The 18082-nt window shown below is 50.6% G+C and overlaps 1 protein-coding gene and 1 non-coding gene across 2 annotated transcripts in view; both read right to left on the bottom strand.

Annotated features, from left to right (window-relative positions):
* Positions 1–18082, bottom strand: part of LGR6 (leucine rich repeat containing G protein-coupled receptor 6) — a 170707-nt gene that overhangs the window by 8925 nt on the left and 143700 nt on the right. The window contains exons 9-16 of the mRNA XM_059487947.1: positions 16760–16831; positions 15629–15697; positions 14608–14679; positions 11038–11103; positions 8556–8627; positions 5788–5859; positions 4619–4744; positions 420–580 (exon numbers count right to left, since the gene is read on the bottom strand). Coding sequence (XP_059343930.1) covers positions 420–580; positions 4619–4744; positions 5788–5859; positions 8556–8627; positions 11038–11103; positions 14608–14679; positions 15629–15697; positions 16760–16831 — 710 coding nt within the window. The remainder of the gene's footprint in view (positions 1–419; positions 581–4618; positions 4745–5787; positions 5860–8555; positions 8628–11037; positions 11104–14607; positions 14680–15628; positions 15698–16759; positions 16832–18082) is intronic.
* On the bottom strand, positions 1288–1380 carry LOC132083481 (U6 spliceosomal RNA). The gene has a single exon (XR_009419956.1). It is a non-coding gene; the product is annotated as a U6 spliceosomal RNA (small nuclear RNA).

The raw sequence follows: 18082 nt of genomic DNA, 5'->3' as shown, positions 1-18082 counted from the left end.
AATCCCAGGTCCTTCCTCTAGATGATGCAAGAACAAAGATTGATGTCCTGCCAAAGGCTCCACATTGCCCAGAAGCCTAATGACCAAGATGACCAAGCCCAGTTGTCCCAGGTAGCCTCAGCCACCTCCCAGTGCCTTGAGCAGCCTCCCTCCATGGCCAGCAAGGCTGAAATGACAAACATGCCCAAGGTGTGGGGGCTGCAGGTCCTTTGGCTCCATTGTGAAGGTTTGGATGTGCCAGACCTACTCTTTGTCCCACTCAGGGTCACCAAAGGAGCCTGCTCCAAGCAATGGGCCCCCTGTGCTGCAGAAGGCTCAGCCTGCCCACCTCTGAGAGTGGCACCAGCCCTGCAGAGGCAGGATGGCACCCCAGCTCTCAGCCCTGCCCAGGCTGATCCCCATGCAGGCTGTCTACTCACAGTGGTTGTCAGCGTGGCCTGGGAACAACTCCAAGGTCCTCTTGTGGGGATCCTCCTCCTCAGGGGCCATGTCTTCTGCCTCCCACTGGCTGGACACCCTGAAGAAGCTGCTGCAGCTCCCATAGGCACAGCACTGGTAGGCATAGGGCACCTCCAGGACTCTGCACAGAGGAAAGCAGAACTTTAAGATGTGTCCCTGTTGAGAGTTTTTTGCAGATTGAGGAGTTCTTGCCAGACAATGGCCATATGCAGCTGATGCACAATCCAGCCTGCTTGTGCTAATGGACAATGGACACGTGCACAAACAATGAATAATGGACATATTCAGAAATAGGGTCTGTATATCCTTGAAAGAGATACAAGAAGAAGAGTCATCAGGACTCAGCAAGTTTGTCAGCAAGCTTGGGAAAGTAAGAAAAAAGTGAGCCATGGGTGAGACAGATGACCACAGCAAGATGCATGAAAAATTAGCTGATCCAATCAGCATTCTAATTTAGACACATGAACAGCTAGGATTAACCAATCGTATTAGCTAGAGACACGTGGACAGTAGAGATTTATTATAAATATAGTCTTTTAGGGATAATAAATTTGGCTTCACTGGATCATATTGGTTATGGTGTAATGACCCTGAACCTCCGCACCCCACATGTCCCCTCCATGGCCTGACTCTCCATTGCTTTGGACTTTTTGCTTAGTTCCTTCAGTTGTTCAAAGATGAAACTCATCTATACAGAGTCACAAAATATTCTGGGCCGGAAGAGACCCACAAGGGTCATCATGGGCAGCTCTGAAGTGAATGGGCCCTACAGGGATCACATCCACAATGTTGGTGCTATTAGCACCGTGCTCTAACCAGATGAGTCAAAAAACCATGGAACACTTCATGAATTTCTGTGCAGGAGCCATGCTGATGTTCTCTGTATCATTCCAGTTTTGGTACCTGTGCTGCTGACATGACAAAAGCTGGTCTGTGTGCTGATGGTTGCAGTGGAGAGGGATTTTGCTTTGGTGCAGGACAGGGTGTGGACCCAGGGCAGCCCATGGTGTCTCTGCACCACTTTTGATGCTTAAGGAACTGTCAGTCAATAGAACGTTGTCAAACACCAGGTTTGGAAACTGCTCTACAGTTCCCAGATAGTTCCTTGTCCTGGTTCCAGCCAGAACAGGGTTAATTTTTGCAGGAGGTGTGAGGGAGCATGGCCAGGACCCAGAGGTTATTCTGTACCACTTCACTCATTGCTGGGGGCTAGGGGGAAAGGAGAAAATGTGGTGGAGGAGCCATCTGGCATTTGTTTGTTTTTGGGGGCTTTCCATGTAAATAACTTTCTTTTCTTATATTTTTTGTTATTAATATTGTTGCTGTTAGTGTTTGTGTCTTATCTCATTGCTGTTTCCAGTAAATTATTCTTATCTCAACCCATGATCTTGGCCTTTTGTGCCTCCAGTTGGGGAGGAGCGAGCGGTGCATGGTTTTAGCAGGAACACTAAATTGGAGAATACCATTCCTAAACCACCACATTCCTAAAAACCCTTCTGCTGTTCTCCTCAGAATAAACTAGCCCCTCTCTCCAACATGCAATGGAGAGAAATGATCTTCAATTTTTACCCCAAGGCCATGTTTTTCCAGGCATCCTTTCCCTCCTTCAAGGGGAGAAGCTTCCCTAGAGCAAGGCTCCCCTTGCTTGCTGTTGAGGGCACCTTCAAACTCCACTTCCAGGAGTCCCAGCTCAGGCAGGGAATTCTCAGGTCCCCCAAGTGAAGCAAGTTATTTAAAAATGTCTGATTTCTACTCAAAAGTTGAATTGATAGTTGCTAATTATAGTATGTATTAGAAGGTTAATTCAGCAGCAGCTGAGCATCATCTGGATGCAATACCAGGCTGTCTGTCAGCAGCTGCGTTTTTGGCTTTGCTGCAAGTCAGGGAGACTGCTGATGAAGGCAAAGGAACCCCAGGTTTTTCAGACAATTAAGGTCCTCTGACAAGATCAGTAAATATGGTAAAACTCTATATTCTAAAAATATGCTTTTGTTTTATGTTCCCAAACATTTCTGGCCGAGCCCGGGGAGGGTCTGGAAATTCTGTATACAACTTGTTTCCTGTTATAAGCTCCAAATTAGATCCTATTATTGAAAGGTGGTAGGGAGGTGCAGCTCCTCCCAGCAAGGCTCAGAACTGCTCCCAGATGACTCCTGCAGACATGCCCCAAGAGTAAGGCTGCTTAATGGCAGCACCCCAAATTTGGGGAATGTTAATGGCTCCATTGCCTGGCATGGTTCACTGAAGCACTGCTGCAGGCTCAGTTTCTCTGCTACAAACACAAACCAGCTCAAGAGATGTGAATGGAACTAATTTAGAGGAGAAACACCCTGGAAGTGCTGAACTTGACCCACCCTGCACAAGGGACTGACTCTTGGAGCAGGTCCAGAGGAGACCACGGAGCTGCTCCAGGGCTGGAGCCTCTCTGGAGCCAGGCTGGGAGAGCTGGGGGTGCTCACCTGGCCAAGAGAAGGCTCCAGGGAGAGCTCAGAGCCCCTGGCAGTGCCTAAAGGAGCTCAGCACTTGTGAGGGTGCAGCTTCAGTCCTGTGCCCAATTCTCACTCCAAGGAAGACATGGAGGGGCTGCAGTTGGGAAAGGAAAATGGAGCTGGGGAAGGGTCTGGAGGGTAAATCATATGGAGAGTGGCTGAGGGGGCTCAGCCTGGAGAAAATGAAGCTCTCCCCCATCAGCAGCAACTTTATCACTCCTTACAAATGATGATTTGTAACAAGGTGGGGATTGGTCTCTTCTCTGGGCACTGCAGGGAGAGAGAAAATGGCCTCAAACTACACCAGGTGAGACTCGTGTTGGAATCAGGAGGAATTCCTTCAAGGAAGGGCTTGTCAGGCATTGGAAGGGGCTGGCCAGGGAGGTGGTGGAGTCCTCATCCTGGGAGGTGTTCAGGGAACAACTGGAGGTGGCACTGAGTGCTCTGGGCTGGTGACGAGGTGGGGACAGGTCACAGGTTGGACTCGATGATCTCAGAGGTCTTTTCCAACATTAATGATTCTCTGGTTCTGTGGCTGTGTGAAGAAAGCTGGAGAGGAACTTTGGACAAGGGTTTGGAGGGACAGGACAAGGAATCGTCATTTCCTGCTGGAAAGGACAGGGTTTGATGGGATATTGAGAAAAAATTCCTGGCACAGGGTGCCCAGAGAAGCTGTGGCTGCCCCTGGATCCCTGGAACTGTCCAAGGCCAGGCTGGACAGGGCTTGGAGCACCCTGGGATGGTGGAAGGTGTCCCTGCCACAGTAGGGGGTGGAACAGGATGAGCTTTAATGTTTCTGTCCAACTCACACCATTCTATTGTTGTATGATCTTGGGTGTAGGAAACCCTCCAAAAGCTTCTGGAACCCCCTGCCATTTGGGAACCAGTCATGTAGCATTTCCTAGCCATGAATAAAAAAGTCAGAAGGAGAGAGCCCTGCACTGCTGAGGCAGATGAAGGGAGAGCTCCACACTCCTCCTCAGGCCTGAGCTTTAATCCCTGTGTTGGTGCAGTGACCCCAGCCCTGTGTGTAACCTGGAGAAGCTCCAGCTTTGGGAACCCATCCTGGATGAGTGGGAGCATCAGCTCAGGCATTTTTGGCTTGAAGGGAACTCCCTGGGACACCCAAGCACGAGATGACTTCATCTGGGAGGAATCTGTGCTCCCTGGACCCTGGGTGTCTCAGCCCAAAGGCAGGTGCCACACTGGGACCCAGGAGCCAAGGAGGGTCTGAAAGTCTGAGCCTGCAGCACAGCCCTCTGCTCTGAGCCTTCTGCAGCCTCTTCTTCATCAGCCTGACTCCTCCAGGCTCCTCATTAATCCGTAACAGACAAGACAGGGCCACACAAGCAGAGTTTATGGAAGAAAACCTGGATGTCATTAGGTAGGACTGCTTCTGGGAATGTTTTCCATTGAGAGGAGCCCTGAGCTGGGCCTGCTCCACATTTTCCACTTGTGTGTGTGTGTTTGGGGTGGGGGTGGTGGCCTGGGAGCACATCACTGCTCTCCCATGGAACAGATTCAAGATGAGATGTGCGAGCAGCAGATGGATCCTCCTCAACCCATGGGCCTGGAAGTGTGGGGACAGCAGGAGATGGGCCAGGAGAGCAGGAGGCTGAGTGCTGTGAGCAAACATAGCCCAGAAGGGAAAGAGCCAACACCTCAAGTACCTCATTTTGGGGAAGCTCTCCTTGCTGAAGGGCTCAGAGAGAGCTGGGTTGCCCTGGAGCTTCAGGTGGGTCAGTCCAGCCAAACCATCCAGGGGCAGCGTGGCCAGCTGGTTGTCAGTCAGGTCCCTGTGAGGGGAGAGCAGAGAGGGAGAGCATGGTCAGGGCTCTGCTGCCAGGGGTCTCTCAGCCAAGCAGAGGGCACTGCCTCAGTTTCTCCCTTGATGTGATGCTGAAATGAGGCTGGTGCTGCTCTGGGGCCAGGAGCTCTGGAGATAAACACTGCAGGGCTGGGGTTGGTGGCCATGCTGGCAGCTCTGGGTGGCATCTCCCTCCCTGTGCACATCTGTGCCCCACACATCTCTTATTCCACTGTGGGTCAGGAGTAGCTGCAGGTCCCAGCCCATCAAATACCCAAGGGTTTTAGAGAGGGGGCTTGTCGCAGACATGTTTTTGTGAAAATCCTTTCTTAGGATTTTTCCTGCTGAAGCTGAGAAGTTTCAGCAAGAAAATGTAAACTGGTTGTCTGCTGCTGTAGAATGCAACAAGTCCATCTGTGATTAGCCCATCTTAGATGTTTATAATTAATAGCCAATCAAAGGCCGAGCAATCTCGGACAGAGTCTGAGAGAGCTGCCTTTTGTATTCATTCTTTTCTATTCTATTCTTAGCCTTCTGAGAGGAAACCTTTCCTTCTATTCATTTTAGTGTAATTATAATGTAATATATATCTCATAAAATAATAAATCAAGCCTTCTGAACATGGAGTCAACATTCCTGTCTCTTCCCTCATCCAAGAACCCCTGTGAACACTGTCACAGGGGCTGAGAACTGGGGCCCTCCAGAGCCAGCACAGATGGTCTGCAGTGACTCTTGCAGAAACAGCCCATCCTGTTGATCTTCCTTAAAGGCATCTATGGAAGCATCAGGAAATAGAGGTTTAGTGTTCAGGATGAGAGCATCTTGAAGATGGCCCCTCCTGCACTTCATCATCCCTTTGTTAACAGTATTAATAGGAAACCTTGGGATTTGTTGTGTCCACATCAGTGCTGAGACATGAACCTCAACACATCAGTCATCCAACATCTCAATCCCAGGTGTTCTGGTAGCCCAGGGAGTGAGTCTGAGGTGCTCAGATACCTCCCATCCCTGGTGAACATCCCTGCAACTTACAGCTTGGTGAGGGAGTGCAGGGTCACAAAGGCTTCTGGGTGAATAAACTGGATGGAATTCCAGCTCAGGTCTCTGCAAGGCAAGGACACAGCAGTAAGAAGAGAGCAGAGCAGGGCAGTGAAGCTGCTGACAAAGGCCCTGGTGGGAGCACATGTGGGATCTGAAGCCCCTTGGTCAGCAGCAATTTCTGTCCCATTGCAGCTCCCCACAGACAAGTCTGGGGTTGTGTCTGGATGGTTTCCAACAGAGGGAACAAGAGTTTGCCTTGCAGGAGCTCCTCTGCTGAGACCAATAGGAAAGGATCCATGAAAAACGTTCTTTCCTGGCTTAATTTCTGCAAATTTGGGAATTTTTTGCCAACATGCCAAACAGGTCATGCCTTAGTGCCAGAGCATCCCCAGTGCAGTCACAGTGCTGGGTGGGGCACAGGCAGACAGGGCCAGTGTGGAAACCCAGAGCACATTGGGAATATTTCTGTGTCTGCTCTGGGGTGCCCTGACCCCCAGGGGAGCACTGACTGTGACCCTCATCCATTGAGAAAGTTTCCTAAACTTCAAGATAAACTAGAATCAACAAAAGTGTGAAATAGATTTTAGAGAGTAGTGTAGGTGTATCACTTGGTGAGAAATTGAGGTTTGAGGTTTTGGGATTTTTCGTGTGTTGTGGATGGAAGCAAGATGGAGGGCACAGGGTGTTGTCCTGGGTTTCTTCTTCATGCTTCTTCTTCCTCCTTCTCCATGGGTTTGGGTGGCATTTTGTAATTGGGCAGAAAAGTCTGCATTGGGGGCTCTTTGGGATCAGTTGTTGGGCTAAAAGGGGAAATAATCCAGGTGTCAGTTCTTAATTGGATAGCTTAGCTTTAAAAGACCTTGTAACAAGAGGTTGTTGGCCATTTTTGTGGTGCTTTTCCAGTGTGCTGAGCCTGATATGGACAGCGTGCAAAACTTTAAATAAGATAATAATAAACAGGAACCTGAAGACTGAAGCAATCCACTGCATTTCTCTTTCCTGACACAAAACCAGTCCAGAAGGGTCTCCCCTGACAGGGGAGCCACCAGGGAGAGCCCAGCCTGAGCCCCAGAAGGTGAGGAACCAGCAACAGGAACCTCAACAGCCCAGGGCTCTGGGGAAGGTGAGTTTGGAATGTCTCCTGCCATGCACAGGTGCTTTGGGTTCACTGAGTCCCCTCAGAAAGCTCTGCCTTCATTCAAGTGAGACAGCTCCACTCCCTCTGTAGGCAGGGCAGAGGGAACCAGCAAACTGGGACACATTTCTTGCCCTAAGGCTGGCTACAGGCCAAACTTCATCTCTCCAGCTCCAAGGGAGCCAAGACACCTGCTCAGGTGTGTGACATTGGGTGGGATGGATCCTTTCCCAGGGACCAGAACACACCCAAAGCTGCCAGAGCTTTCTCTGTGTGTGTGACTGGGCTGGGGCAGCCTGCTCAGGTTCCCTGGGTGTCTGCAGTGTCACCTGTCACACCTCAGGTGTAACCCTGGTATCTGTGACACTCAGGGGATCCCAGGAACTGTTAAATGGCACTCACATTGCTGCACCATGGGAGCAGGTTTGGTGGGATTTAGCTCACTTCCTAACAGAACAGCAAATAAAGACTGTCAGGGCTCTTCCTAGATGGCACAGAGCCAGGGGTGCCCTTCAGGGCCTTGCCTGGCACCTGGGAGGGGACTCTGTGTGTGTGGGAGGTGCTTGGGTGCACCTGTGGAACACAAACTGCTGAGGAGTTTCAAACCAAACAGGATGGGTGTTCCAGGAGTGCATGGCCCAGAACCTGCCTGTGTAGGACAGGAGTGCTGGAGCTCAGGTACACTCAGGAACTGCCCTGGGTGCCTCCTGGCATTCAGGAGCCTGTCTGTGATGTGGGCTCTGCCTTGGCAGTGTGTGGGGTGTGGGCACGAGGGGGCAGGTAAGAAGGGGGATCTGCAGGCACAGGGGGAGCCAAAGGATGGTTTGTGCCCTCCTCCTTCCTAAGGAGGAATGGAAGAGGGATGTTGGGGAGGATGAAACAGGAAAGCCTTATAAGTATGATTGCCTGGCAAAAGATTTTGAGAATATGGAAACTATAAGTGAGATTGAAATGAAAGCAAACTTTGAGATCCCTCAGTTACTGAACAACTGGAAAACAATGGTGTGGCCAGCTGAAGGTGATCCCCTTTTGATGGAACAACACCCTCTGCTTGCAGACAGGCCCAAGGGTCAGAGCAGACCCTACAGCTTGGCAGAAGGGGCCCAAAGAGGAGTTTTAGGGTTTAAAATGTAACACAGTGTGGTAATGTAATGATTCTTATAGGCTGTATGTAAATGCTATAGGATTTGTATCTTGGACTAGATTGGTTGGTGAGAATTAGAATATTCAGCACAGAAGAAGATTTATGGTATTGTAATGGGAACCTCGATCTCTTACCCCTTTACGCTCTTACCCCTTTTACTCTCTTGCCCTTTTACTCCTTACCCTCTCATCCTCTCTGCCCCTCTCTTCTCTCAGTCCTGCCCCAGCTGTGGCTGGCAGCTCCCAGCAGGGCCCTGCACCCAGGCCCTTTGCAATAACCCACAAGTTCCCAGCCCTGGCTGCAGAGATCTCTCATCTCCATCCATCCCCACTGTCCCACCCCCTGATGCTCCTACAGAGGGACTCAACAGAAAATCCTCCCAGCAGAGACAGGGGCAGGCTGGGAGCTCCCCCAGCCCCCCTGGGCTCACAGCCCCCTCCCCAGCACAGCCCCAGCTGCTCCCTGGCAGGCAATACTTGCATGGAGCGCAGGGCCAGCAGCTGCACAAAGGTGTCTGCTCTGATCTCCTGGATCTTGTTGTGCTGGAGACCCCTGGAAAACAGAGACTGGTTTGAGAAGAGAGCTGAAGGCAGTGATGGAGATCTTTGTCCAGGGCAGCACTGTCACTGTGGAAGTTGCAGTGCTTGGGAGACCTACTCTGATTTCAGGAGTTGAGCAGGATGAGCAGGAAAATGTGTCAGAGCCATTCTCTCCTACAGCAGCGCCAGGGCTCAGACAGCCTCTGCTTTTGATGCCATCGTGACTCAGTTAATGTGCAGTGGCCAAAGGTGCCCTGTTAACCCCAAACCCACACTGGTTTCCCACTCTGCTCTGCCCTAAGCCTCCAAACTGCTTTTTCCAGAGGAAAAGCTGAGAGCTTGGAGCCAGTGGTCAGCAAGCAGCTCTGTGTGACCCTTCAGGAAGGACCGTGGGGTGCTGCCCTTTGCCTGGGGGAGGATGAAGGTTTGAGGGCTGAAGGTATCTCAGTGTTTCATGAAGAATTCTCTTGATGTCTTGTAGAACCCACTGTCCACATCTGCACATGAAGTGCCTCAGCCCTGCACATCCCCTTTCCAGCTTCTTCATCCCCTGGGAAGGGGAAAAAACAGGGTGAGAGTTCACACAGAATCTGTGACTGACCTACACACTCCCCACATCCTCAGGAGACATCCTGTATCCTGACCAGAACCTCATTTTGGTCCCTTAATAAGAAAAAATTAATTTTAATATTAATACTTAATATTAATATTTAATACTAATTTGATATTAATCTTTTTAGAGATACATAGGTATAATCTATTTGACTTCACTAGCCAAAAACTGGGATTTAATGTGATTCTATATGAATGTCAAGTCTGAATTTGGCATATTATAAAATTTTGTAAGAAGGAACTCGGGCAGAATATGTGAAACTACAGGTTTGAAATTTTGAACATTTGTCTTTTTTTGGTGTACTTTTAATTTTTTTCAAATGTTTTCCTGGGGGTACTCTCACAGCTGCCACAAAAAGCAGCAGGGGCTGTGTGCTCTCATTTCCATGTAGTTTCACAGTGTTCTAATGTGCAGTTTGCTGAGGCTGGATGAGCTGCTCTGACTATCCAGGCTAAGGTGCTACAGAGAGCAGGGACAACCTCTGCTGTGGGGTTTTAATGGGGATGCTGCTCCCATACATGTGTTCTTCCAGGTAGCAGAATTCTGTGAAAAATCATGGAGTCTATCTTGATTGGTTTTTTTAACAGTTTTTCTCAAAAAGGCCAAGAACTTGTGCTTTATTTGAAGTGTAGAGCCACATTTTGAGCTGAGTGTGAATAACTTTGTCTCAGAGCAGCAGCAGTGCCTCCTGGGGCCTGGAGAGGACCCAGTTCCAGAGCTGAGGAAGGAATCCCCCTGAACTGAGGAGGGGCTGGCCCTGGGCAGGGTGGACAAAATCTGCTTTGTGCCCATGGCATGGACCCCTCCTTGGAGCAGAAGATGTTTATGGTGGACATAAACCCATTTTTGATTAGTTCATAGCAGCCTGGAGTTAGAGAAGGGAATTCAGTGTTGTCACATCCCACTTCTGTTTGAAGTGGCTGGGACCTCTGACAGGGCCTGAATTAAGCTCCTGTGCACAGGGGATGTATTTTTATTTATTCTGTGTGTGCACAGGGGATGTATTTTTATTCTGTATGTGCACAGGGGCAGAGTGGAGTGTGGGAATCCAGGACATCCCTCTGTCTGTCCAGGATGGCCAGGACCCCTGCCAGGGGGCTCACAGACCCTGGCACAGAGCCCAAAACACCTGTGGGTTTGATTCTGACCCGTGGAGCAAATTACCAACCTTAGATGAAGATCTGCCACCCACAATAGTTCAGGTAGAATATTAGTGAAGTTATCACAAGGTGGAAAAGTAGATTTTGGGGTTTTTAGAATGGGGGTTCAGGGGGCAAGATGGAGGAATCTGGGTGTGCCCAGTCTTTCTCCTTCTTCTTCTTGGCCTCCATCTTCTGCTGTGATGTTGGCACTTACAGATTGGTTTAGAGTAGAAGCTCACTGTCTAACATAGGTGAAAGGTATTGGAAAGTAATTGTAAACATTGTAGATGTAGATTTTAGTATAAAGACATAACACTGCCCTGGGGAGAGAGTGCCTGGAACTGTCCTGCTGGATGGACCTCAGCAGGGCAGGAGAAAATATTTTATAGGTAAGATGCAATTAAAAACCTTGAGACCGAGAAATGAAGAGCCCTGACTCCTTCTTTGAGCACCAGCCTGGGAAAAGAGACTTTTGAACTTTTCTCGGGGTCACTGTGACAAGCTAAAGATCCCAACAGTGGAGCTCTGGTCCATTTGCACTCCAAACAGTGAGTTACAATGCCCAACTTCCCCAGTGCTTGGGAGTTCTGTGGGTGTGAACCACCCCTCTCCTCAAAGCAGCCCTTTTCCCCAGAGCACAGCACAAACAAGGACATTTCCATACTCACAGCTCCTCCAGCTGCTGGCACCGGTGGAAACTGGGCAGCTCCTCAATTTGGTTGTGTGACAGCTCTCTGCAGGGAAAGGACAGCACAGGAATGTTGGGACGCCAAAAGCCAGAGCCCCTGAGCCCTCCCTTGCAAGGCAGGTACTGCTGAGAACGAGGTGACCTCACTTCATCCTGCACAGCTCCACTTTTGGTAACCCAGAGAGTGGGATCTGCTCCCTGCAGCTGCTGCTGGCTCTGGGTGTCTCTGTGCAAGGTGAGGGCTGCCCCATCATTTCTTGTCACAGACATCTTTTATGAAAAATCCTTTCCTTAGGATTTTTCCTCCTGAGAAGCTGTGAGGCCTCAGGAACAAAATGTAAACAATGGTTATCTGCTGCTGTGGAATGCAACAGGTGCATCTGTGATTGGTCTCATGTGGTTGTTTCTAATTAATGGCCAATCACAGTCAGCTGGCTCAGACTCTCTGTCTGAGCCACAAGCCTTTGTTATTCATTCCTTCTTTTTCTATTCTTAGCCAGCCTTCTAAGGAAATCCTTTCTTTTATTCTTTTAGTGTAGTTTTAATATAATATATATCATAAAATATTAAATCAAGCCTTCTGCAACATGGAGTCAGATCCTCTTCTCTTCCCTCATCCTCAGACCCCTGTGAACACTAACACAATTTCTGTGGAGGATGAAGGTTGCCCCATGATTTCTGTGCAGGGTGAGGATTGCTCCATGATTTCTGTGCAAGGTGAGAATTGTCCTATAATTTCTGTGCAGGGTGAAGGTTGCCCCATGATTTCTGTGCAAGGTGAGGGTTGCCTCATGATTTCCCCACTCACCCACCCCCAGCCCAGCTCCCTGCCCAGCCCGTAGGCTGATGGAGCTGCTGGTACAGCTGGGGTGGGCTTGTCCTCCCCAGCCTCAAATCAGCTGGGAAAGGAAACCCTCCTGTGCCACTTCTGCCATGCCCAGCCCTGCTTTCCATGGGCACAGCACAGAGATGTATCTGCCAGAGCTTGCACAAGCTGCAGATGTGCCTGGAGGATTTGACCAGCTCCCTCCTGGCACAGCAACCCCACTGCCCATTGCCTGCTCCCCATTCAGCCTTTCCTGGCTTTGTCCCAGGGTCAGGGAAGGGGTTGTGCCATTGGCAGGGATTTGGTTCAGGACATTACAGACTTTGGCAACCCCTGGTCCTTGTTTTTTCATGTGCTGTCATTCGAAAGCAGTTTGCAGCAAACTCCTCTTGCCACTGGTTCATGGCTCAGTGTCCTGTCAGCATCCAGAGTGGCTTGATAGTCAGAGGAAAACCCACCCTGGCACAGCTTAATGAGAATTTATTGAAGCTGAAACAGGCTGGGGAAGGAGCAATGTTTAAACCCAGCTCTTTCCCCACCAGCAGAGACTGGATTTGTGGTTGTTCAAGGGAAATTTACCCCAGGGTAAAGTTTTGTATGTGGTTTCTCGGCCGACTTTCCAAACTCGGTTTCCATCTTTCTGCCAATAGATTGCTCCTCAAATATTTCAATTATTTTTTTTTTGCCAACCCACTCACCACCAGTTTTCCATGGTGGAGAGGAGGAGGGAGGGAAAAGCAAGCAAAAGGTTTGTGCTTGGCTCTGGAGGCTGTCACCCAGGATGGAGAAAATCCTTAGCTTCAGTCACTGTGTCAATGCATTGGGCTTGACAGGGCTGCAGCGTAGCTAACAGTGATGGGGAGAACCAGCCCCAGGAGTTATTTCTGGCTCCTCCGGACTGAGGGTAACCAGGTGCAGCCCAGAATCTACAAACAGAGCAGCCTCAGTCACTCCTGCTCTGTTGGGAGCACACCAGGATGAAGGTGCTGATGGCACCAAGGGACTTCAGCTCTGCTCGGGGCAGTGTCACCTATTTCTGCTTGAGGAGAAAGACAAATCTTCAGAGCCCAAGGAGCATTTGGACTACTCTGTCAGGCCCAGGGTGGGATTGTTGGGGCGTTCTGAGCTGGACTCAATGATCCTTGTGGGTCCCTTCCACCTCACGATTGCACAAAATCTGTGCCCTGAGCAGGAGCTCTGGATAGAAGCAGCAGGATGATGCCAGGTTGATGCCCAAGGCTGCCCTGCCTGTATGGGGCATCCCAGGATGGCTGTGACCCTCTGCCCCTGCAGTGGCTCCACAGTCCCTGTGCAGGGTCCTTGCAGAGAATCCACACCTGGAAATGCAGCTGTACCTGTGCCACCTATGGCCAGAGGTGTCACAACCACAGCTCCTGTGGCTGCCCAGAGACAGGCGGGGAGCAGCACTGGCTCTGTGGGGACAGGCATTTCAAAGGCAAGAGAGATGTGAACATGCACAAACATTGGCCCTCACGCTCTCTTTCCAAACCCAAAAGCAATGCAGTTAATGTCAGGAATGTTCACTAGGGAAGAGGCACAAGGGGCAAGGAACAAGGTGGTGTGTCCCAATAAAACTGTCCCACAGGGTGGTGGGGGCAGGCACAAGGAACAGGCTCTGCTGTGAGGGTTTGCAGTCTGATAACAGCAAACACAAACAGAGCTCTGGGACCCAGAGCCTGGGCCAGCCCAAAGGCTGCACTTTCATAGCAACTCATCCATTGAATTGGTCCAGATGTCTAAAGATGGGAGATCTTCCCTACAGGGACATCTGGAACCAAAAGCCTCTAATCTCCTAAGTTACAAATTGTCTTCTTTTATTTTTATGTTTTACTCTTGTTTCCAATTTCTGTGATCAAGAATTCACTCCTGTTGCTTTCCTGGAACAAACTTGTTTTCTTTTTCAGCTTGCTTGTATAAAGACTGATGAGAGGCAAGCCTGTTGTTGCCCTAAGGCTGCAAACTTGTATAAATCTGGCTCATGACTCATTTCCTGAGGATGTCTTTCACTGCAAACATAGTTGAGGATCTCAGGAACCAGGGATATGATTCCTGAGATGATGCAGAACCTTTCTGAGATGTTGATTTCATCATGTACCAGGCTAAAGGAGAGAGATGACCCCCCAGCATCATTCAGTGCCTGGCTAAGCAGGCAGAGCCAAAGAAACAGAGACCAAGCAAAACCCTGACCTGGCTGTGCTGCCCCAGGTGAGGAAATGAGGCCTTGTGGCCTCACAGGTCCCCATCAGGTCAGACCTGATCCCTCCTGGGGTATGAACAGGATCCTTCCTCCAGGTGATGGCACTTGCTGCAGCTCCAGCTACAATAAGCCAAGGCTGGGGCAGAGGGTGAAGGTGATTTCCCCCTTGTGTTTGGGCTGAGAGGAGTTGTGAAGGGCTGTGGCCATCCTCACCCATCTGCTTTTGTTCTCTCTCTACTCCCCCTGCATGGTGCAGGGCAAGGAGGAGGTGCTGGTGCAGCCCTGGGACCAGAGCAGCACCTGGGATGGAGCAGCAAGGGCAAGAACAAGCAAGAGCTCAAAGCAGTGATGGAGAAGGTGGAGATTTCTGCATGGAAAAACGATGGGAGCAAGAACCACAGGAGGGTCTCCCACAGCTGGCCCTTTCCCTGAGCTGGAGAAAAGGAAAGCCCAGTTCCTGAGGGCACTTTGTAAGGACCAGGCAGGCAGAGGCACGGGTTACTCACAGGACTCGGAGGCTGGGCAGCTGCTGGCACATCCTTCTGGGGAGGAAATGGATTCCTGCCCGGGTCAGGGTCCTGCAGGGATGGAGGAGAGAGAAGAAATGCTGCTGCTGACAGACAGCACACAGACCCTGACCCAGAAACCCAGCCTCAGATAGTGGCAGGAGAGACAATGTCAGTAGGGCAATAAAATACATGGAGAGGATAAAATCCTGCCTGGCAGCTTTGGAAAGAGGCACTGCTGCTGGACCTGGCTAAGGTGAATGTGAAGAGCTCTGGGCCATTCCATGAAGAGTTCTGGGCCACTGCTGAGTACTGAATTCACAGCTGTCCCTGGCCTTGCTGGGGGCAGGTGGCAGTGGCCTCTGTAGCATTCTCTGCCATCCCTGCTTCCTCTGTCCAGGCTGGACAGGCCTGGAGCCAGGACTGCTCAGAAGCTGTGTGTGAGGGATGGATGGATGGATGGATGGATGGATGGATGGATGGATGGATGGATGGATGGATGGATGGATGGTCCCTGTGTCCCCAAGACATGGCAGGGCCAGGCCACACCCTGCCAGGGGTTCTCCAGTTTGGGCTCAGCATGAGGATAGTGTCCAAGAGAGCAGAACCATGTGTGGCCAGGGGCAGTGTGTCCTCCAAGGCCCTGGGGACACGAGGAGGGGACCAGAGCAGCTGCAGGAGCCCCAGCCTGGGTGGCAGATGTTCCTGAACTGCAATATGGTGCTGGTTCCAGTATGGGCAAAGACACTGGGGTGCAGGAGGGGAGGAAGGAAAAAACAAACAAACAAATGAAAAAAAAAGGCTGGAGAACACTCAAGAGTCCCGAGAGAGCCACTCACAGGGAGGAAAGCTGGTTCAGGAGCCACAGGGGTGAAACGAAGCAGAAGGGTGAGCGACCAGGGAGAGGCAGAGCTGAACACTGCACAGCACTGGGAAAGTTGTCCTCACTGAAACAACCTGGAGCACCTTGGAGGAGGAAGAGCACAGCTAGCAGGGTAAGAGGGAGAGAGGTGCCACTCACAAAACTTCTAGGCTGGTGGTGCCTTTGAGGTCTGGGAACTCCCTGATGTCCGTGGCTCCATTGAGGGACCTGCAGAGAAACGAGGCTGCAGTGAGGTGGGCAGAGCACCTGGAGGCACCTGCAGCTGCTCAGGGCTCCAGACCCACCAGCCAGGGTGGCAAATGTGTTCCTCACACCCAGATGGGATCAGGGCCCAGCCCCAGCGTGTCCCTGTGGCTGGAGCAGACACTGTGTGGATACAGCAGGATGGAGCTGGGGCTTCCATGCAGGGAGGCTTGGCAAGCTCCAAGCCTCTCCCAGCCACTGACATTCTTGGCACCATCTCTACCCAAATTAAATAAAAAAAAACCCCAAACAATTACCATGGGGAATGTAAGCAGGGCATCCCACCCAAGCCTCCCTGGGTCTATGCATTTGGATCTAAAGAATGCAGGGCTATTTGAATGATTTATTTTATGTCTTGGGTGAGGCTTATAAATAGAGATTTATGAGGTTGCCTCTGTGCCTCTGCCTCAGTATTTTTAGTGCTGTGCCACAACAGGTTGGCTGAACTGCCAGAGTGGGGCAGCTGCTGTGGTTCAGGTGGTGCCCAGCCTGTGCTGGTGGCCCCGGAGCAGGGACAGGGCCAGACCTGTGAAGGAGGCAGTGCCACTGCCAGCTGCCCTGTAACATCATTTGTGCCATGGTGCTGGGACATGTTCCTCCACTTCTCCATCTTGTGGAGAAAGGCAGATGTCTTCAGTGTCCTTCTGTTTGGGCAATTATGCAGCAGCAGAAAAAGCTGTGGCACTTGTGTATGGCACTTTGCTGCTCCTGGCACAGCTGTGGAGACCCTGGAAAGCCCCAGTGCCTGTCAGCTGTGTGGGGAGGAGGAATTAGTGGCTGGCTCCAAAATGCCCTTTCAAAATTAACCTTCCTCAGAAGAAAGCATCTGCAGTGTCTGTTCCTTAGAATAACCTTTGGGGTTGGACGAGAGAGAGGTTTCATGGTCCTCTGTTGGCACAGGGGCTTGGAAAAAGGGAGGCCACAAAGGTGCCCAGTACACAGGGCTTGGAAAAAGGGAGGCCACAAAGGTGCCCAGTACACAGGGCTTGGGTGTTACCTCTCTGGGAATGGGCTTGGTGAACTTACAGAGTGTGGAGCTTTGGCAAGTACTGGAAAGCAGACTGTCCAACAAACTGGATGGGATTGTCATAAAAATGGCTGCAATGGGAAAGAGGAACAGGTCAGAGTCTGCTGCACACAAAGAGAAGGTCCTGTTACAGGTCAAGAGCCCCAGAGCCACCAGCAGCAAGCCATGCAGGAGGTGCTGCTGGGCTGTGATGAATTCTTGCTCCCAGATAAACACAGGTTCTTCCATGGCCTCTTTTGGCTGGACATTGCTACAAGTGAGGTCTCCTGATGCTCTGAATGGCCCCTTTGGGGTCCTGCTGAACCAGATGGGCTGGAAAGGTGTAAAACCCTTCTTCAGTCCTACTGAGAAACAAACACCTTGAACTGGTGTCACGTCCTGTGGTGTCACACAGAGCACCAGCTCCTTTCCCACTTGTCACAGTCAGTGCAGTGACCTCTTCTAGGACCCAGTGAGATGTGGGAGGAGTTGGGTGACCTCCTACAAGAAGCACTTCCTCCCCACTAACTTTGTGTCACAGACATCTTTTATGAAAAATCCTTTCCTTAGGATTTTTCCTCCTGAGAAGCTGGGAGGCCTCAGGAACAAAATGTAAACAATGGTTATCTGCTGCTGTGGAATGCAACAGGTGCATCTGGGATTGGTCTCATGGGGTTGTTTGTAATTAATGGCCAATCACAGTCAGCTGGCTCGGACTCTGTCTGAGACACAAACCTTTGTTATCATTCTTTCTTTTTCTATTCTGAGCTAGCCTTCTGAGGAAACCCTTTCTTCGATTCTTTTAGTATAGTTTTAATGTAATATATATCATAAAATAATAAATCAGCCTTCTGAAACATGGAGTCAGATCCTCATCTCTTCCCTCATCCTCAGACCCCTGTGAACACGGTCACAACAGTGGAAGGCTTTAGATGGGCAGATGCAATGGGGAGATGAACACTCTGGGAGTGTTGGCCCCATCATCACCCTGTGGATGCTGCCCAAGCAGATGGGATGAGGCTGGTGGCTCTGGCTGGAGCACTGAATGGTTTCACCCAGTGTCACCATGGCTTCCCAGATATTGGTATTTCTATAATTTAAGTCCAGTTTGGACAAGCAGAGCTTTTGTCACACAATTTTCAAGATCTGTGTGGTTCAGAGAAGTATCCAAAAATCCCTAACTGTGCCTGGGTCAGAGCAGACATGACCTGACAGCTGGGTGTGTTTATCTGCAGAGCTTTGTGTCCCAGGTCTGGGCAGATACACAGGGAGCTGCAATCCCAGCTCTCTGACACGTGTGGCTGCTGCTGGAGCTGGCCAGCAGCTTTCTGAGCACAAGGAAT

The sequence above is a fragment of the Ammospiza nelsoni genome, chromosome 23, assembly GCF_027579445.1.
Source record: "Ammospiza nelsoni isolate bAmmNel1 chromosome 23, bAmmNel1.pri, whole genome shotgun sequence".
NCBI classification, from domain to species: domain Eukaryota; kingdom Metazoa; phylum Chordata; class Aves; order Passeriformes; family Passerellidae; genus Ammospiza; species Ammospiza nelsoni.
This window is presented reverse-complemented; position numbering and strand designations above follow the sequence as displayed.